The sequence below is a fragment of the Boleophthalmus pectinirostris genome, unplaced genomic scaffold (assembly GCF_026225935.1).
Source record: "Boleophthalmus pectinirostris isolate CB_2022bp ecotype Guang Dong unplaced genomic scaffold, ASM2622593v1 HiC_scaffold_7, whole genome shotgun sequence".
NCBI classification, from domain to species: domain Eukaryota; kingdom Metazoa; phylum Chordata; class Actinopteri; order Gobiiformes; family Gobiidae; genus Boleophthalmus; species Boleophthalmus pectinirostris.
The window spans coordinates 2,579,997-2,602,908 of record NW_026571473.1 but is presented as its reverse complement, the minus strand read 5'-3'; the positions used below and the strand labels follow the sequence as shown (position 1 = coordinate 2,602,908).

At 37.2% G+C, this 22,912-nt stretch overlaps 2 protein-coding genes across 2 annotated transcripts; both read left to right on the top strand.

Annotated features, from left to right (window-relative positions):
* Positions 1-1,070: 1,070 nt before the first annotated feature.
* On the top strand, positions 1,071-14,459 carry LOC129412037 (mucin-2-like). The gene is made up of 5 exons (XM_055164749.1): positions 1,071-1,075; positions 4,739-5,473; positions 5,523-6,433; positions 6,888-6,973; positions 13,351-14,459. The coding sequence occupies exons 1-5, from the start codon at positions 1,071-1,073 to the stop codon at positions 13,531-13,533; spliced, it is 1,920 nt and encodes a 639-aa protein (XP_055020724.1). The 3' UTR covers positions 13,534-14,459.
* Positions 14,460-16,082: 1,623 nt separating this feature from the next.
* Positions 16,083-19,409, top strand: LOC129412036 (mucin-2-like; the record flags this gene model as incomplete). Its single annotated transcript, XM_055164748.1, has 3 exons — positions 16,083-17,448; positions 18,235-18,320; positions 18,403-19,409. Coding segments are annotated over 3 exons (1,530 nt in total), but the record flags the coding sequence as incomplete, so codon positions are not given.
* Between the last annotated feature and the right edge of the window lie 3,503 nt (positions 19,410-22,912).

Below are 22,912 nucleotides of genomic sequence, written 5' to 3'. Positions count from 1 at the left end.
CCAAGGACTACCCCCATTTTTTATATAAATTGCGATAAAATCAGTCTTCTGGATCAGATCCGGATCAGCCTTTGGAATATGAAAGAGGATCCCATTGTCCATCCCTGAGAATTTCATGGGGTTTGGTCAATAATTAACCGAGATATTGAGAAACAAAATTTTTGGCCCCATTTACCACAATGTTAACAAAAATTTCAAAGTGATCCAGAATCCAGGATTTCTTCCAGATCACCCCCAAAATGAAATCACTTCTTCCTTTTCACATTTCCAACAAATCCTGAAAATTTCATCAAAATCGGTCCAAAACTTTTTGAGTTATGTTGCTAACAAACAAACAAACAAACAAACAAACAGACAAACGCCAGTAAAAACATAACCTCCTTGGCGGAGGTAATAACCAAGTGGTTTGGAAAGGCTGGACTGCTGCGTGATGAAGAGGACAGCACACGAGCAAGGGGGCATTTGCCTGGAGACGAAAGTGACACAGGAGCCGACGTAAATAAAATGATTGTACATGAGTGAAATGAGTGAGATGCGCTGAATCTGCACATGTACGATCTGCACATGAATGACCTCTGTAAAGTTTATCATGAACCATCTCCAGAACAGACTCACCACTGTCTGATAGAAGCTCCACATCAGGCACAGAGCGAACAGTTTCTTTCGGCGGGTATTTTATACAGATTAGTCTTGTGGCTTTAGGTTTCGTTTTTGTGCGCAAAGCTGCATTAAATACATCGTTCTGTAGTAATTATGGTGCTTACGAGGGCTAAATTCTTACATTTGAACTACTTTTAATGTTACCATTCTCTTACTGGAGGCTGAACTTGAACTGCTGAATAAACAGATCAACTATCATAACCGCTAGCTATACATCGCACAAGCTAAATAAACTGTCCATGATGCTGTGATGCTTCAACTTAATTACCCAAATCGTAATGGTCGGACAGACATTGCAAATATATTTTGTAGCAACACTGACTTACTTTTTACCTTACCTTACCCTACCTTCGTTTTAAATTGTATTTCTTTGGATTGTCAAATCCAGCTTCCTGCACTTTTCACCGGAAATGACGTAAGCGGACACGTCACCATTCCCTTTTTTCTTAAGACGGGTGTAAATAGAAGAATCGTGTCCATTGAACTATTAACACCCAGGGTGCAAATAGACACTCTGTTTATTTATTTTATTTTATTTTTTCTTTTGAACTGTGGACATGGTGTTGTTGAGATGTAGAAATAGGGCTTCTGAGTAACTGAAGGTATCAGTGAAGGTTTGGTTGAGCTGAGCTACGTGAGGCGGGTGAGGTTGAGCCGTGGTCTTGCTTCGAAACCGCAGTCAGTCATATAAACTCCATGTAGTAGTTTCTTTAAATATGTTTTTCTACCACATAATAGATTATTCAGGTCACTACTTTTTAGTCCTGAGTTCAAATGTGTTGCTCTTACCATAAAAAAGTACACAATTTGGCTTTTCTGCCAGTCATTTAATGCTAGAAATGACACTGACATTAACAATTCATTGGAGACCTTTGAACAGATCAGGAACACTTTTGGTTACTGATTATTAAGGAAGCCCTGAACGACAAGAGGAAAACAAAAAAGATGCACGTTACTTGGGTTAATTTTCAAAGTGTTTTCTTTTTTTTTTTTTTTGCTGTTGGGAAAACACACACACAAGAGAAAGTTTTGAGTTGTTGGTGCAAAATGAAAAAAAAAAAAAAAAAAAAAGAACACTTAGAAAATCGAGCCTAAATGACATGCCTCTTTTTTTTCTCTTGCTGCTCAGGGCTTTCATAGGTAATTATATTTTCTTGTAAATCATTATGAAACCATACAAACATGATAACAAATATGTACACATGTCATATTTTGGCAACACTGGAAACAGTGGCTGGTTTTTCAGGTTATTTGACACTTGGAATGTGACTTGGAACCTCCCCCAGACTCTGCTGTACATTAACTGTAATCAACTGAAACAGGTGAAGAGGGACTGAGAGTCGACCGCACGTTTAGCACAATGGAAATAACAACTCGCTTGATATTTCTCTTGGCACTGACACAAGGTAAACACTATTCAGCTTTAATTATTATTTTTTACATTTTTGTGGATTTAATGTTAAAGGTCGTGTATTACTCTGACTCTTGTGAGCTTTGAGCCGTGTTAGAACACTCCTGCCTCCTCAAAAACAGACCTGGAGTTGTGTTTTGTTTCATTCAACATGTTTGAATAACTTTTTATTTTTAGTCTGTCTACATCTCCAAAGCTCCAAATGCTCTGTTCCACCTCATGATGTCATGTAGTGGATGTTAATGGCTACGTTTTACATTTTGGTTAGAGATCAACAATTCCACGGCTGAAAATGTTCAAATGATTCTAGTGAAGGTGTACGGAGTTTAAAAACACAGTGGATGAAAGAAAATGCAATTTCAGGTCTGTTTTTGAGGAGGAAAACAAGATTATAACATAGATTTTTAAAATAATAATAATTGTGCAAAATGGGTCCTTTAAATACAGGTGAACGCTGAATGGACCCAAACGCTGCTTTCTAACTTATACAATAATTTTAATGATGCTGTAGCATCATTAAATGCATGTTTCACTGGACATAGACTCTTTTTCTAGTGAATTTTCCACCATAATTTCCACAAGCTCGTAGCATGGACACTGCAGCTCTTCCGATAAACCCCATAAAAGGTGCAATTGTTAACATGTCTAATTATAGTGAGGAACTGGGGATGTTTATGTATAAAGTTAACACAATACACTGCAAAAAACATGATCTAGGTGAGTTAAAATTACTCAAATTAAGAATATTCCACTTTATTTGAGTAGATTCAACTTGAAGTAAAATGCTCTACCAGTGAAACAAGTGTGTGCTTTTCTTAATTCATGTTTATGTATTTATTTTGAACATGTGTCTTCAGCATATATAATGCATCTTGACACTCAATGCACGGGGTCGAGTATCCACAAATAGTTGCTGAAACAGGCAGGTTTTAACGCCCTGAAATTTTACAGGCGAGTATGCAGGCGGGTAGTGAAACACGAGCAGGTCAGGTGAATCAATTGAAGGACGAACCGGAGAAAAATACTTGACATGCGTCCAGGACGTCCGTTGTCCTGGAAACAAGTGCCCAGCCCTGGTCTTTTCCAGGAACAATGGCAGACCAGGCTGAGAGTGTGAATTTACTGTTTTTACTTACATAAAACAAATCAGCATCGTTTACATGGACCCGCATAAATACACCACCGAGCTCCATCATGACTACGCCAAGCCTCTGGGCGGCACCTGGATTAGATTCAAACATTTATTTCATTACAGTTGTAAATATAACTCACAAATATGTTGAAAAATGTGCATTAGTGAGCGGGCTCGCCTCTCCACAGATCTGTTAGAGAAGTGGTGACCTCCGAGACTCATTGGTCTCTGGTCATGGATATGACACATCAGCTGTGTGTGCAAATGAAACACATGAAAAGTGTTTGCAGTAGAACAAATGCCACTGCTGCTCTGATGCTTCACCATCTTCATCTTCATCATCATCATCATCATCATCATCAGAGCAAAAGGGAAACACTCGTCACACTTTTGCCGCGTCAGCTCCTAAAACTCTATTTATCTCACTTTACACGCAAACGCCAAACTGGAGTTTTGCAGAATCTCCACTCCAGCCGGAGTTTTTAGATTTGTTTTCAGAGGAGAATTTGCAATTTGTAAAAGATGGACACAAACGAAGGGAAATGTCTCTGTTTTTAAAAAATACCCGTGTACGTGTAAACGGAACCTAATAATAATGATCAAGAATGCACAAAAGTTTATTGTTTATGATCATGTTAAAATAAGCAAAATGAGAATGAAGAATGTAAAGATTGATTTCTGTTTATGGTCGTACAAACTAATAATAATGTTAACCAATCATTTATGATCGTACAATTTAATAATAATGATAAAGAAGCACAAAATGTCTCATTTATGATCATATCAAAATAAAAGGTCATGTTAAAGAAAATGTTAAAGAAAAGCTTGTGTTTAGTTAATATTTGCGGTTTACTTGTGAAGACAATGGATCTAATCTTCTAGGCATTTCTGTAAGATTCGATTTTTATATTGTTTTTCGAAGTGCACCAAGTTAGATCGTTTAAGCTATTCCGTAAGTCTGCTCCACTTCTGGTAACACACATGCTCCCTTGTTGTGAAATAGGAAGTTTTCCAGTTCATCCACATTACAGTAACAGACCCAAAACTGAACTCAGAGACATACGTCAAAGTCTGACATTACTGACAACAGCTGGTGTCAAATCTCTAGAATTCAAATATATTTCATTCCCATTGTCGATGAACAGACTCCACAAACTCTAGGAACTTCAGCGTTATGGTGCAACATAAAACAATGAGTAATAAATAAATCATAAAAACTGAGTAAATACAAACAAAAAGTGAGGAGAGAGGCACTAGACATTAGGCTGACAGAAATTTAAAAGTTTCATTGTGTTCCAACCATAGACTGTATAAAGAAGTGACTAAGGGAGTGTCCAATGCTCCAGTCAAGTGAAGCTCATGAGGCTAGCAGGGTCCAAATTACAAATAGGAATTGATTTATGGACAAAATCACAAAATAAAAACACCAGGATCATGTCGAGTCGGTTAATACAAACTAAGGAGTAAATTAGAGTTGATCCATGAAGTTGTGTGTTTCAAATTGGTCTGATCCTCTTTTTCCTCATCTCCTACAGTTACAAATACTACAACCAGCACTCCGATCACTTCAACTACACCCCCTCAAACTACAAATACTACAACTACTACAATTGGTCCTACCATGGCTACAAACACAGTGCCTATAACTACAACTGCAGCTTCATCTCCTCCACCTACCAACACAACTGCTCCAAGTACTACAACTACTACAACTCCTCCACCTACCAACACAACTGCTACAAGTACTACAACTACTACAACTCCTCCACCTACCAACACAACTGCTACAAGTACTACAACTACTACAACTCCTCCACCTACCAACACAACTGCTACAAGTACTACAACTACTACAACTCCTCCACCTACCAACACAACTGCTCCAAGTACTACAACTACTACAACTCCTCCACCTACCAACACAACTGCTACAAGTACTACAACTACTACAACTCCTCCACCTACCAACACAACTGCTCCAAGTACTACAACTACTACAACTCCTCCACCTACCAACACAACTGCTCCAAGTACTACAACTACTACAACTCCTCCACCTACCAACACAACTGCTACAAGTACTACAACTACTACAACTCCTCCACCTACCAACACAACTGCTACAAGTACTACAACTACTACAACTCCTCCACCTACCAACACAACTGCTACAAGTACTACAACTACTACAACTCCTCCACCTACCAACACAACTGCTACAAGTACTACAACTACTACAACTCCTCCACCTACCAACACAACTGCTCCAAGTACTACAACTACTGCAACTCCTCCACCTACCAACACAACTGCTACAAGTACTACAACTACTACAACTCCTCCACCTACCAACACAACTGCTACAAGTACTACAACTCCTCCACCTACCAACACAACTGCTACAAGTACTACAACTACTACAACTCCTTTACCTACCAATACAACTGCTACAAGTACTACAACTACTACAACTCCTTTACCTACCAACACAACTGCTACAAGTACTACATCTACTACAACTCCTCCACCTACCAACACAACTGCTACAAGTACTACAACTACTACAACTCCTCCACCTACCAACACAACTGCTACAAGTACTACAACTACTACAACTCCTCCACCTACCAACACAACTGCTACAAGTACTACAACTACTACAACTCCTTTACCTACCAATACAACTGCTACAAGTACTACAACTACTACAACTCCTTTACCTACCAACACAACTGCTACAAGTACTACATCTACTACAACTCCTCCACCTACCAACACAACTGCTACAAGTACTACAACTACTACAACTCCTCCACCTACCAACACAACTGCTACAAGTACTACAACTACTACAACTCCTCCACCTACCAACACAACTGCTACAAGTACTACAACTACTACAACTCCTCCACCTATCAACACAACTGCTACAAGTACTACAACTACTACAACTCCTCCACCTATCAACACAACTGCTACAAGTACTACAACTACTACAACTCCTCCACCTACCAACACAACTGCTACAAGTACTACAACTACTACAACTCCTCCACCTACCAACACAACTGCTACAAGTACTACAACTACTACAACTCCTTTACCTACCACCGCAACTGCTACAAGTACTACAGCTACTACAACTCCAAAAACTACAACCTTCTCAACAACTACAGTTGCTACAAGTACAAGCGCAGCTACCACTCCAGAAATGACCTCAGCAACTCCAGGTACAAACATTAAAATGTAGTTCTTTTGTAGATGATATTCTTAAAAGGCCTGTATTCTATTTTCTTCCACATTTTAGAACAAAGTTTGCCGTGTCCCTGTACAGATACAGTCTATAAGCAGCTCTTGGGATCAAAATAAGTCTGTTGTAACTGTCTGCATCTAATTACAAAGCGTTTAATGTCCAAGTATCAGAAAAGTGCATAGTTAGCATGCTAGTTACTGTGATGGCAAAATTCTGTTCCAGCCTCTGAAAGTCAAGCAAAATCCTTATAAATTCATAGTTATTTAATAAGGATGCTTGGAATGCATGAGGTTAGTGAGCAATAACTTTAAACCACGGCAAACAGTTTTTCAAATTTTTTAAAGAAAATTGGGTACAGTGCTCCTAAGTATAAGTGTTTTAAAGGGTTTTGTTTGTTTTAATTTTATATGTGTATTCTTTATTTTATGAAGGTTTGACCTCACTGGCTTATCTTCAGATATCAGTAGACTCACAAGTCGAGCTCAGCAGGGAAACACTGACTAAAGTCATCGAACAGGTAAAACATTCTGTGTATACAAAACACCACCAAGAACTTGCCCCGAGCTGGATCAGTTTAAATGAGGTGTGAAATATTAACTGCTAGTCTTAAAGCTTAAAAGGGACAGTCCAGAATTTTGGACATAGGAGCTCATTTCCTATTAAACCTGAGTGTTGGAGACGTGTGGAGACACTTTTTAAAAATCTTCCATCCAGTCCTTGTATTTGCAGAGGTCGCTGGTGTTAGACTAGTGCCTGTCAATGGTCATAGATCTCCTGCCAATAAAAACAGTCTTACCCACTCTACATAGGGATAAGAATAATCAATAAATCAATTAACCGTACAATAACTTTTAAGGAGCTTGATAACTTTTCTGGCAGCGATAAATTCTATTTGCATGCTTGTTTTCTGTGCAAAGAGGGTGAATGTTAGAGGCTTCTGTCGCCCTCTGACTCTTCTCGTTTAACAAGTGTAATGACGCTTGAACCAACGTGCGCTGTGTTTATCGACGCAGTGGATGCGCGTGCAGCCTGAGTGCAGAAAACGCCGCTGTCTGTGCGGTGAACATGAAGCCGCAACACAAGCGCTGCTGTCAGTGACAAAACAGTTCATCGCCGAGCGCCAAAACAAGTCACGATGCCGAATTAACACAAGTGAGCGGGACACGTCTCAACGGCCACGTGCGTCAAATGCAGCGAGCGCGCAAACGACGAGAAGAAATGTCCCAAACCCCAACCCGAGCGACACAACTAGCCTCCGAGGAAGATATATATATATATTTTTTTGGTACTTTACTATGTCTTAAAGAAAAGTATTTCATCAGCACTCTAATCTTGCCTGGCATAACAAGTTTGCACACAGTATTTGGTCTTCCATGCTGTAGATGGTGAGCTGTGATACATAATATTCCTCAAGGTCTCAGTTGGTTAAATCTAGGGGTGTCAAATTATCGCGTTAATTGCGATGAATTAATTACAGTCATATTTAGCTCGTTATGTTTTTTAATCGTGTTAATCATATTTTTAATCTCTAACTTTACTGTTTCTGTGCGTGAGTTGCCTTATTAGAAAATCAGTTTTTATGTGTTGTTAGGAAACAGTCTCACTGTGCAGTCCTGCTCCGCTCGCTCCCGCAAACAATTGTAGACTAATTTTAATTCCCGTTCCCACCGCATTTGCGATAAACCTGCAGTCGTCTGATCTCTGAAAACATCGCGACACAAACACAGAACAGACTCACCTTCAGCATCAACATCCCTCTGTCAGAAAGAACACTCATATTCCACTGAGTCGTGTCCTTTAGTAGAAGCTGAACCGCATCAGCGCACAAGAGAGTTTTTTTTTTTTTCCTTTTCTCCGCTTAGTTTATGCAAATTAGTCATGCGTTTTTAAGTTTTGTTTCTGTGAGAGTTGCGCAAATCTGCATTAAACACATTATAATGTCAAACAGGCTGATGTGGCTCTAGAGTGGTGATGGTTTAAATGTTGTAAAGTTGAGTTTATTTATACAGATTAGTAATAGTAATAATGGTTCTACTTATATAAAAATGTTAATGATAGTATGAAAATAATGTAATAATGAATTCAAATGAAAATACCTCAAGTTGAGGCTCTTCTCAGCAATTTTTAGGTGAGATTAAAAAAAGAGATTAATTAGATTATTTAATTACAGATCATAATTAATTAATCTCTCAATTTTTTTTAATTGCTTGACGGGACTAGATAAATCCTCCTCATTATGATTTGTGAGCAGTAGGCTATTGTAAGACTAGGTTGAGTTTTAGAAGAGGCTACTGTCTAGCCTAGATTAATGTGTTTAGTCATTATTTCTTTGGAAAAAACACACAGTGAAATTTGACACTGCATGGTTTAAATGTATAGTTAATATTTCTTTAGTGTGCAGCCACAGACACACCCTGCACAGAGAGAGAGGCATGCTACTTTCAAAGGGTAGATACACAAATGAAAACAACTCAGTCATATCTGAAGCACTCTCCGAAACACAAGTGTGAATCATTTCATCACATCAAGCGTAAAACATCACTTGTAAATTTACAGTTTGAAGAATAACCCAATCCTTTAGTCAAGTAAGAGTACTGTTACTTCCAAAAAAAAAAAACATTTACTCAAGTAGGCGTAAAAGTGTTCTGCTAGAAAAGTGCAATTTATTAATTTAAGTTACTCAAGTAAATGTAACTGTACTAGAAAAGTACTCTGAAAAGTGCAATTTCTTTATTTAAGTTACTCAAATATAAATGTACTGCACACCTCCAATTTGAAGTATACCTTTTAACATCTTGAGGTTGTGAGAAAAGTTAAAGCTGAAACCTTTGTAGTGCTAAATGGAAATGTGGTGCTTGTTATGACCCAGCTCATTTGGGGGTGAGGGAAGTAACAAAAATAGCCAAGATGGAAAAATTGAATAAATTAAATAATGTTTAACTAACAGGAATGTAAAGGTAAATTAACAAAAAGACTAAAATATACAGAAAATAACCTAAACTAAGAAACAGAACAACAGAATAAACTGAGTTTTGTACCATGTTACGACCCGGGTGGATCAAACATATTAATGAGGACCAGTGTTGGGAAGTTTACTTTTAAAATGTAATCCCCTACAGTTTACAGATTACATACCCCAAAATGTAGTTTGTAACATAATCCATGAAGTTATTTAGAGTAACGTAATCTGAATACTTTGGATTACTTGGTTTGCTGTAGGGAAGCAAAGACTAGGATGGTTTAGTCCTGGTTTTAGACCTGGTTTTAGACCTGTTTTAGATCTGGTTTAGATCTAGTTTAGACCTGATTTTAGTCCTGGTTTTAGTCCTGGTTTAGACCTGGTTTAGTCCTGGTTTAGACCTGGTTTAGACCTGGTTTAGACCTGGTTTTAGTCCTGGTTTAGACCTGGTTTAGATCTAGTTTGGATCTAGTTTAGACCTGGTTTTAGTCCTGCTTTAGATCTAGTTTAGACCTGGTTTAGACCTGGTTTAGTCCTGGTTTTAGTCCTGGTTTAGCCCAAAATGTGAAAACAGGAAAATACCGCAGTGTAATCCATTTATTTCAACAAAGTAACTGTAATCCAATTACCACTCACTGAAACAGTAACTGTAACTGAATACAGTTACTCATCATTTGTACTCTGATTACATAACTCCAGTACATGTAATCTGTTACTCCTCAACACTGATGAGGACACAGGAGGCGAAAAGGTTACAAAAGTAAAAGATGTTTTTATTTTTAAGTTAATTTTAATTTACTTTAAAAACGCTAAAACCCCTCCCGTGCCCAGAACAAAGTAACAACTGAAAGGTGGACCTGGTGAACCGACCAAACAGAACAAAATAATGCGGCGCCAGGCCAACCCCGTACAGGGCCGTAGAAGCTGGTGCCCACGTCGCTAAAGGAAAAAAAGACGTCACCAAACTAACCTGACCAAACAAAAGGCGAAAACAGGACAGCTGGTCCCACCAGGTCAAACACAAAAGGCTAACAGCTAACAGGCTTGGTGCAGCCTGTGGCGAGCAGCCAAGACCAGGGAGAGCACATAGTGACCATCGTGTGCCCAGGTGTGGGGAGGGCGAGGTGGTGCGTAGTGAGCGCGCAGGAGCAAGAGCAAGAGAACGCGCCACTGATAGGCGGCCTATTTATACGCGGACCAACCACGCCCCAAAACAGACAATTAATCCACGCAATGGGATGCACAAAGGGGCGCCAGTACGTAACATACCACAAAAGGGGTCACACAGGCTTACACAAAACGAGTGGTAAAATTAAGGGACAAACACAAAACCAAAACACAAGTTCCCCAAATTAAACCACATAAGCCCACAAACAGAATCGAGTGACCAAATCAAAAAAAGGCAGAAAACAGAACTAAACTACATACACAAACACTAAATGGCAGACTGACCACCAAGGCCAGCAGCCTCGAACAGGTGCTGGTAATCTCCTTAAGTAGGGGGCGCTGGCTGCAGGTGAGGTGGGTGTAGACATGCCCCACCAATCACGGGCCAGGGCTCCCACAGCAGGAATCAGGAGAACTCAGCAAAGTCATTTAGAATACTCAAAACAAATTAGAACAAAAGGCCTGGGGCTGTAACAGTGCTTCATTTCATTGTTTTTACAGAGGAAGATCAATGTGTAGATAGCTTTAAGAACTCATCAGAGATCACATAGGTTAAACTTTTAGTTAAACAAATATAACTCACTCACCAGGAAATGATCTCAAATGACATGCGGTTTGTAGAATGATTAAACTGTTATTGTTCAATCAGGAAGTTGGTTAATAATAATTTAACCTTCTTATGACGTGTTTGGACAGATTACATATTTTCAGGTGGAGGGCCAGAGTTTATTTAAAGGTAATACATTACCAAAAAAAAAAGACAGGAAAAGAAAGGTTGGAGCTTTAAACCATTTTAGAATATTGTTTCATTCGCACATCTTTTATTATTAGTCTATCTACATCTCCAAAGTTCAAAATGCTCTGTTCCACCTTGTGATGTCATGTAGTTGTATTTTTTCATAACAGATACCTTTTACATTTTGTTTCCTAGAGATTGGCAATTCCAGTCATGAACTTTTTCAAATAATTCTAGGGAAGATGCATGGAGTTTAAAAACACAGTGGAGTATTTCCTGTACTGCCACATGACATCACAAATGTTTTCTATTTAAGAGAAGAACACTCAAGGGTTTGTGTATGAATGAAACAAAACACAATTCCAGGTATGTTTGAGGAAACAGTGAGTGTGTTTACATGCACATCAGTATCCCGGTTCTGTCAGTATTCAGGTTACTGTGTTTACATGTGCGCTGAGAAACCAGGACACTCATATCCCCGTGTACATGATCAAATGGAGTATCCCAGTTTCTTGACATAATCTTACAAATGCACAAGCGCAAAAATTAACTTAAATCAATTTAATAAACCAAGAAAAATACAAACTGTAAGCTCCTTTAGCGTCGGAAGCTCGGGAGGTTTAACCAGCGTGAGGAGCTGTGAGATCTCCCACAATTAAATCCCACATTAAAATCTTCTGCATAAATAAACTCAACTTTACAACATAACCAACAAACCATAACCACTATAGATCCACATCAGCCCATTTGATAATATAATTCAGCTTTCATCACATTTGTTTAAGTTTTACCAAAACGAAATTTAAGACCGCATCGCAAATTAGCATAAACAGTTAGCGACGATAAAATCAGATCGCTCCTTGTGCCGCTGATATGATCAGGTTCTTTTGGACTAAAGGACACGACTCAGTGTGTTATTTTCGTGACAGAGGAGGTGCTGATGATGGTGAGTCTGTTCTGTGTGTATCGTATAGGAGATGGTTCATGTTTTAGCTTTTCATTAATCATACGAGTGCAGGTTATACGAGTGCAGATTGTACGTGTGCAGGTTTAGCACAGCTCTTTATTTTACAGTTATTTCGCTCATGTGTGGTCACTTTATTTATGTTGGTCACTTTATTTATGTTGGTCATTTTATTTATGTTGGTCACTTTATTTATGTCGCTACTGTTGCAGTGAAAAGACTGAAAAGTGTTTGTCTTTTGGACACACGCGCACTCAACTTTATGTTGCAGTAACCAGGATACTGCGTTTACATGCCACAGTATCCCGGTTACTATCAGAATATACCAGCTACAGTAAACCGGTTTCTCATAACCAGGACACTGAAACTGGGATACTGTGTTAACACATGCACCATGAAGAAACTGGAATACTCAAAAAACCTGATCATAACCAGGTTACTGATGTGCATGTAAACACACTCATTATAAGATAGATCAGAACATAACTTTAACTCTATGACAGAGTTACTTTTCACTATTTGTTTAGGATAGGCTCCACAAACTTGCAATTTTTTATCTTATCTTGAATAATTGTACTTTCTAAAGCTATTGTGGAAAAAAAAAACTTTTACTTATTTAGGTGTCAACTCTTGTTCCAAGTTTTTGTTTCATGTGGAAAGGCCGTGTTACTATGAGATATTCATAATTAAAGAAGGGCAGAACATATATGCAATCTGACATTATATAAATTCCACCATAGAATTCTAATCTGTTCTCCAGTTCTGTTTTAAGACACAAGCATCTGAGAATATCGTAATATTGTATCGTCACTGTCAGTACTTAAATAGCACTAAAGAAAGAAAAGAGATCAATAGTGCAAATGGCAAATAAACTGAACTGAACCTGTTAAATTAGAGCACTTAAAATAAGAAATACGACACAACACAAGCCACTAACCACATGAATGCAATACCATTTTCCCCCATGTGTTTCAAACGCTCTCTATGCAGAAGGACTTATAACAATTGTCTTTTAACACTATAAAAATATGTGTATGTAATGTAATGATTTTATTTGTTCTCTTTCAGTTTTTCCAAGATAAACTGGGTGACGCCGATTATGATGTTGTAATAAAGCAAATTATAACAACAGTTATTCCATTTACAACAGAAGTCACTCCAACCACAACTGTTCCACTCACTTTGTCCACGAAAAACGGTACAGTGACAAATCAGAGCACCGCGGGAACAACAACAGAGAATGTCCCCTAAACTCCAGCTTCAGTTCCACTTGGGGATGCACCAATCCAGCTTTTTCAGTTCTGATACCGATATCAATACTTTGGCTTTTGGTAACTGTTGATACTGAAAAAGGGATTTTATTTCTATCAAAACACTATTCACTTGCTACAAAACTAATCCAACTTTTCTTATTTATTTCTTATGTTCAAACATTATAAAATGTTCTAGGTCAACATTTACCAGCAAATCATTTTATAACATCCAGTAAAAACCCCAACCAGGATATTGGCTGAACCGATATCATGGAACCGATTCCCTGGATTGGCACTGATATTCAAAAGCAGTATCGGTATCGGTATCAGAATTGGTACGCATCTCTAGTTCCATCTATAATATGGACATTTTCATCATCAAATTCTTCAACAAACAGTCGTATTTTGAAGCATATTTCAATCACTAAAGATCATTGTTCCCTTTAAAATGTGAAGAGAAAGTCAACTGAGTAATCTGACTGAACGTTTTATAGGAATATTGTTTTCCCGTATAAATGTGACACAAAGGCAATATAAAATTATTGTTCTGAAACAATAGTGGTCACTACTGCAGCATTAGTAGTGCAATTGTCTGTGCTTTGTCTAGACTTGATTTACATGTACACAAATAAGGATGCAGGTCCAGGCTGCAGATTGTGTCCATGCATCCTGTAAGTACAACAAAATAAAAGTCCATATGAGAGGAGAAAATGTGTCCATGTTTCAAGATATTTAAGCTTAAATAGGCTGGTATTGCTTTGCTGTTTTTATTTTTTCATCAACATTGTTTCTCTTGTGGATTAATAAAGTTTGTCTAAGATAATATATTGAAAATGTCTGTATGATTTTCATGTGTACTACTACTGTATGTACGTTTGTTTCTTTGAACGAAAAGAATAAATGACTAAATGTGAGATCTTGGAGGAAGTGGCTGGTATGTATCGTCATAGCCTTCTCTGGAAATCAATAAAGAAAATGAACATTTGATAAATTGAATGGTGACAAGGTTCTATCTCTGCAGTAAATCCTGACATCACTGCACAAAAAGAGCAGTTAGTTTAAAGTATTCTCAGTATCTATAGCAAAGAAATGTTAAAATGAAGTCAGCTGGACTTAATTTTAAGACATATCACTTTAGTCCACTTTGTTTAATTTGAACTTTTGTTGCTATGGACGCCTGCTTAAAGACTGAAGGACTATATCTCAAAGAACAGTTCTCTATCGTCTTAGTTGGTGTAGTTTGTTGCAAACTTTTCTTCACTTCTCTTTCAAATTTCACTAAACATATCTCAACTACAAAAGCATAGTACAATACAATATACACAAAAAATCATGTATTTGAATTAACTTTTTTCTAGAAAACTTATGTACATGATGAGGGTGTAATTTAAAGGTGCATTATATAATAGTGTTGCTTTTCTCCATGGAAAATGTTATTGCTTCACAGTATGGTACATTTCTGTCTTCATGGAGACAGGTCAGACCACATATTTTTGAGCTACCTGTAAGTGAATAAATGTAAAGCACAGCCGTTTAATGGAACATTCCAGGCAGAGCAATCATATCCATAGAAGGTGATGGACCCCCAACCAAAAAGTTGCATAGTGCACCTTTAATAAAATGCACAGCCACAGGGCATTTCTCAGCGGAAGTTATAACCAGCTTGACTGCTCTGGAGTTGAGCAGCAGCAGGAGGAGCGACTCAGAGGTAACAGGACACAGCCAGCGGAGGCGCACAAATAAACTCAGTGGAGCGCGGATAATCAGCAGCTATGGACCAAAAGGGGATTTTTATTTTATTATCTATCGTCTTTACAGCTTCACTCGCTCAAGGTAAATTTACAATACAGATTTATTGGAGCTCATTTGTGTCTAGTAATAACATTTAATGACAGGTTTAGAGTTCATGTCTTTGCATGAGGTTATTTCAAGTATTATTCAGTAGAATATCATAATGTAAGGCTAAGAAAATTATATTCAAATATATCAAATTACAATCCATAAAACAGACAAAAAAAAAGTCCAGTTCACAGAATTGAATTTGAATATTATTATTATTATTTTATATTTTATTTTGCACTATACAAATAATTATGCATTTATTGAGACTTTCGGTCTTAACAGAATAGAAATTACTCTTAAACATATTAAACACATATATAAAATAGGTATTATTTTATTTAATTTTAATGTAGTTTTGGTTCAGGTTAATGCATCTTATAATGTATTTTCAAATCTTTCTCAGCTCAAACAACTGGAATTCCAACAACAATCACCACAGTCGCTCAGCCTACAACTACAACTGCTCCAACCGCAACTACGGCTGCTCCAGCCGCAACTACGGCTGCTCCAGCCGCAACTACGGCTGCTCCAGCCGCAACTACGGCTGCTCCAGCCGCTACTACGGCTGCTCCAGCCGCTACTACGGCTGCTCCAGCCGCAACTACGGCTGCTCCAGCCGCTACTACGGCTGCTCCAGCCGCAACTACGGCTGCTCCAGCCGCTACTACGGCTGCTCCAGCCGCAACTACGGCTGCTCCAGCCGCAACTACGGCTGCTCCAGCCGCAACTACAGCTGCTCCAACCGCAACTACAGCTCCTCCAACTACTACTACAGCTACTCCAACCTCAACTACAGTTTCTTCAGTTACAACTACAGCTGTACAATCTACAACTAGTGTTTCTCAAGCCACAACCATAACTTCATCAAATACAACGACTGATACAAATACATCTACTGCAGGGGCCGTAACTACAGCCATTCTGACAACAACTACAGCTTCTCAACTTACCACAACACAACAGTCAAATACAACTACTTTGTCAAATATAACAACTTCAGCTGTTTTTCAAAATACAACTCTGGCCCCTCCTGTTACAACTACAGCTCCAAACACGTCCGCGGTTACAACCACAGCTTCAACTAATGTTTCTCAAGCCACAACCATGAATCCATCAAATCTAACTACTACCATTGCAAGTTTTGAAAATACCACCACTAACAACGCCTCGGCAATCACTACAGCCGAACCCAATGCAACATCAGCTTTAACCACTACACTCTCTATGATTACAACAACTACACCTAATATAACTACAAATGAAACTACAACCATTACAACAACTACCGCTAATATATCAAGTACCACAGGTGAAACTACAAATTCAACGACTACTATTGGTGTATCTACGGACAATGCAACAACTACTGGTATTTTGACCAATGCAACAACAGTGGAACCAGCTAACACAACTTTAAATAATATAACTACAGTTCCCCCAAATGTTGATTCTAATATCACAACCACACTCCCCTTGGCTACGACAATGCCAGCAAATGCAACTACTATTGTTAATCCAAATGCAACTACTACTGTTAATCCAAATGCAACTACTACTGTTAATCCAAATGCAACTACTACTGTTAATCCAAATGCAACTACTACTGTTAATCCAAATGCAACTACTACTGTTAATCCAAATGCAACTACTACTGTTAATCCAAATGCAACTACTACTGTTAATCCAAATGCAACTACTACTGTTAATCCAAATGCAACTACTACTGTTAATCCAAATGCAACTACTACTGTTAATCCAAATGCAACTACTATTGTTAATCCAAATGCAACTACTACTGTTAATCCAAATGCAACTACTACTGTTAATCCAAATGCAACTACTACTGTTAATCCAAATGCAACTACTATTGTTAATCCAAGTGCAACTACTATTGTTAATTCAAACGTGACTACAACAAATCTGTCTTCAGCACCTACAACAGCGCCCAATGGAACTGTATCAACAAATACAACCACACTCAGCAATACATCATCTACAGAAGCACCATTTGGAAACATGACCACTTCAGGCCCAGGAATTTTAACCACTCTAATGCCAACTGAACCACCGGGTATGTTTACATTTTTTATGGACTTGTTTATACAGCTTCATTTAAAAAAAAAAAAAAAATTATCACATCAGTTTTATTTTTTTTTTTTTTTTTATTTTTAAGAGAACGTGTGTCACATAGTGCAGGTGTTGTATAGAGTCACATGTGTTGTATAGAGCCTCACCCAAGCATTTGTTTATTTTTACATTGTGGTCACATGCAGCCATATTCTGTTACAGCAATAAGCAAGAAAAAGATAAAGTTTCTTCTGAGTTAACAATTCTGGTGGGAAGGAGGTCTGAAAACCTGCTTGTCTCCATGGAGATGATGGACAATTTTTGACTTGGATGTTCCATATTAGGGCATTAAATGTATTTATTTTATTTTTTTTATTCTTTTATTGAGAGAAGAGAAAACACCTCTTGCTGTAAGTGGTGTGTCTCTGCACAGAACTGACCTGTAACATGGCCTGGTGGCATCAATGCTTGTTTACATGGAGATAAATAAGTTTAATTTTAATGCCATATTGTAGAAAATTCCATGCAACCCAGTAACATGTCCAAGGAGGCAAGTTATTAACTTTAATAATTAACTATTGTAATAAAAAAATACCTTTGCTACTATTACCAGGCTACAAGTGCAATTAGATTAGATTTCTCTTGTGCCTACATTCATTAATAATAAAAAAGGTAATGATTTTTTTTCTTTTAAATATCATTATTATTTATTTATTTGTTTTTTAATTCCTGGTACTAGCATGTTTACATATTGCTGTTCTAATGCTTTATTTGTTTTTGTTTCCAATAGTGGAGCCTTCATTCGCATTTCTACAAATGACAATGGCGTCATCTAGTACTGTCAGCAATGAAACACTGATCAAAGCCATCACACAGGTAACAAATCTGAACATATTCATTTGACTACAATGTTACAACACCTGACAATCATATAAAATGTTCTTGTTTTTATTTACAGTTTGTCAGAAACAGACTGGTGGGTACTGATCCTATTGTTACAGTGAAAAGCATTCGGAAAGTGAGTGGGACTCCATAGAGGATTTGGACAAACTTTGCAGTGCACTGATTATTTCTCAATTGTAATTTTGTGAAAATAACTCAATGAGTGGACTATGACTCAGCATTTAGCTTTGTTGTGATTACGTCCAAGTTCCTCTGCTTTGAGTATCATATTACGCAGTATTTGCACAAACACAATAGGAACCAAATTCAAAATGACCAGCTATAACTGCAATGGAATACAGGGGAATTTACCATCGCTATTTAAGAGTACACAAAAGGAGCTCAGCCGTGACCACCCACCCCCTAGGTCTGGGGGAAAAAAAAAAAGGGACAGTCTTGTTCAAGGCTAATTGATTTTGTGGTGACTAATGGCCACAAGACCTACAATTTGATTTAAAATCAAATTAACAAAACATTTTGCAGAACCTTGTGTTTTAAATGTGCTTTGTGTAACTTTGCTAGTGCAAGGCTGGCCACTTGCTTGCCTCTGTGGAATCTTATTGTTTGGCTGGAATGTTCCACAGTATGGCATTAAGCTTTTCTATCTCCATGGAGACAAAAATGTAATGCCAGCGAGCCATGTTTTGGACCAAATTTGAAGAAGTTTTTCTAAGTGTTTTGGAGAAATAACATTGCCTATAATTAAATAAATGCAAGACAGTTTAGATAAGCTTAATGACATACTGTGGAAAATTCCAAAGCAAAACTATGCAATTTCTATGAAGGCAAGAAGGTAGTGGACCCAGAACCTGAAAGTTACACAGTGGACCTTTAAATGTCCTTTTTGGACTTAAAACAACTGCGTAATAGTCTCCACGATGTCTTTGAAAACTTACTTCCAGAGCTGGAGCACTGCGCTCACTGCTCCACAGGACAAACTAAATCTGATTAAATGAAAACAATCATGAGATATGATATGTGTATATTTTTTGATGATCTTTTAGTAAACATTTTCAGAAATCATATAGACTGGAAGGTTTGGTTTGATATATTACAGTTACAAACAGATTTTAAAGTAAATAGTACTTTCCCATATTATACATAGACGCTACTCAGGGGTCTCCAACCTGTAGGTCTCCACCTCCTTCCAAGCAGCTCGCCAAGGGATTTCATATTGTGCTGCATATTTAAAATGTGATTAATCAAATACCTATTACCACTGTAAATATTTCATTGTGATACCTAACTCTGTGCATGGATAAATGGAAAAAGTTGTATGTTTTATACACGTCTAACTGTTCTCATCTAAGGCCGTGGATTTTATTTTATTTTTCCTCAATTTCGTTCAACTGCTAAAAGTAAAGCTCTATGGTGTTTTCGTTTTGTAAAGCAGCTCACCGGAAGAAAAATGTTGGAGGCCCCTGTACAAAAACATAAGACACTGAAAAATATGTATAATTTCTTGACATTTTTCTTTTTCTTTTTTCCTTTTGAAAGTAGAGTAGTTTTGATTCGTGCATTGTACCTCTCAAGTTTACTTTATGGACATAAAAATCATTTCAACTAAATGTATTCTGACAGACTAAACATTAAAATGCACAATATCTGCTATACAGTAATAAACATGTATGTTTATTTAACTGAAAATCTGAAGGCACAAGGTCAAAGGTTAAACTCACAGTGGTAAGAGTAGAGCCCACACCAGCATTAAGTAAAAATATTGTTACATTAAATTATATTCTTCAAGTACAAGGAAAAGTTGAAAAAAATATTGTGGTATAAGAGAGGGCATTCAAAATGTAATTCAAATCTCAGTCAAATGTATTTGTACATTTGTGTGTATTCGATGTAGCGCAACTCAATAAATCTGAATATGTAAACATAGCCATCATTCTGGGCATTGGTTGTACCAAGCATACTACCGCGCTGCACGCTCTTCTGACGTACAAAAAATGTGGAAAAAGTGAAACAGCAATAACCATATCTTATGAATTACACCAACATGATATCAAATACCAGCAACTGAGTGGACGGGACTTGAAGGACAACAAGAGTGGCTATTCTGAAGCTGATCTGATCTTTGTTATAAATGGAAAAAAATATGAAAAACTCCATTAAAAAAACATATTGATGTTTAAACGAGGATTCATATGGGTGAATAAAAGTGACAAGGTAATAATCAGATAATCCCCATTAGATACTGAAGAGAGTAGGTATATTTGAATTTCTCCACATTTATTCCCAACATCTGATAAAAAAGAATTCTATCAGACCCCTGGCCATGTAAAATATAAAAAGCTATAATCTTAAGTTAAATCAACCACTATATACCAATCCAACAAATGATAATAATCTTCACCCATTTTCAACAGGCCCTTCATAGGCATTCTGCCAGGACTTGGTGCCCTATTCAGCTTTGAAATGGGAATAACAGGACCAACTGAATGTCGTATTTACTGTTTATTAGACAATATCTCAACAGCAATCAGCAGCAGCTTTACTTCTCTTTATATTTACCAAAACTAAATCAGATTTTAATCTGTGGCATGTTATTACTATTAATTAGAGTCTCTGCTTTACAGACAACCCAGAAATTTGTCTGTACTTCAAGAATCAGAAACCACTTCCCTTTAAATTGGGGGTTATTTTAGTCATACGTTTTATGACAATCCAACGGAGTGATGCTTGTTTACTCTCACATGAGCAAAACAAGACAATATTATCTCCCAAAAGAAGAGATGACATTAATAACCTGGTCAAAGAGCTGTGCACTTGATAAAGGCCTGACTTTCAGAATGTTATGTGGTTTGTGTCCAGTAGAGGGCTCTAGAGATCTTTTCTCAGTCAATATGTGTTTGGATCAGATTTCACAGCACTAAAAAATCCAATTCAAAAATGTATTAAATCAAAATAAGTGAAATCCTATCTAGTTAAATATAAAATAAATAATAAATATTAACCAAAAGCTAAGACAGAAATGTTAGTTTTAGGACGTAGGACTGGAAGGCTGTGAGTGTGTGTTTAAAGGTGAGTAGTTCTCAGTTATATTTACTTGAGTACTTGTAATTTGCAGAATAGATTTTTGACATCATACTTTTACTCAAACTTGAGTAAATGTTTTGATTACTCTATCCACTGTGAGTAAGTCTGCAAGTGACAAAAGCTTTATGATGACAACATAAAATGATTCAAACATTGGTGTTTCTTTTCACCGCTCCTTCAGATATGATTTCATCTTTCTGATTTTTGTGTCATAGGAATGACTAGGAGCCTGGTGCCCCTGTAAACTGGGTGATGGTAACACAGTATTGTAGCTACAGTTTTCCTGGATCATCAGCCTCTCAGACCACCACCAATCACTCATCCACACACCACAAACATTCTAACAAACGTGGGTGAAGCATCTTACCTAAAGACACAATAACAGTAGTCTATGCACTACACCTGTAACTGTCTCATATTAAAATACTAACCAGCCTCAACTCTGCTTAAATTTTGAAATCAGATGAGATCGAATGTAGAGAAGCTGGTCATTTCTCATCGTCCCATGTGGTTAAAACTTAACAATGAAAATGCAAATAAAGGAACATAAAAGTTCATATTCTGCATATTCTGTTTAGAAACACTAAGGACAATTATTAAAAGGGCATCTGGTGATATAAGTCAACTCTACTGTTGACTTACAACAATAAAGGGAAATTTTTGCTTTTACTTTTTTGTGTCTGACCTGGTAGGCAGTGAACAATGAATCCAACCTTAGCAACAGTGTTTTGTACACACGGTGGTATGTGACAAAGATGAGGGTTTGTCTCCGTATTGATTTTTGAGTGCAAAGGATTTAATAGGTGTGAAAGGTAGGTACGAGAAACTGCTGATATAAATGATATGATTTATGGATGCGTCCCAAGATGAATCAACTCTGAATATTTTACCAGTGCTTTATTAACTGTTCTGCTGTTCTACAGACTAGACCTTTGCAATCTTGATCAACAGATTTCAAAACAATAAGGCAATTTGAAATCTCACTGAAATTCTACCAGACCATCATGATAGACAAAATTATTCTCTGTCTAATGATACTGGCATTTTTTCAAGGGACACCCATACAAGGTAAAGTTTAAAATGCTTCATTTTCTTTACACATTTCATTTCCCTTACTTTGTCTTTCATAACTGTGAGTTAAAGGTGTTTCTTAATGAAGTTTTGAACATTAAGTATAATAATATCAGTATTAGTGCTACGGTGCAGTGGGTCTAAATTGTGTGCCACAATAACAGTGTACTGGATACTGCATATAGCTTTCATAATTATTAAATTAGATCAAATATTTTATTCATTTTATTTGTTCCTCTCTTAAAAATGCAGAGCACTTTAATGAATAATATATATACAGTAGCAAACATTTTCATCTTTTATATTACTTAAAAGTAATCCATTTGTAATGTGCTTGCTAATGTACACCAACTAACACAGAGGAAAATATAATGCACCAATGTTAAGAGCAACAAGAAGCTCTTGACAGTACT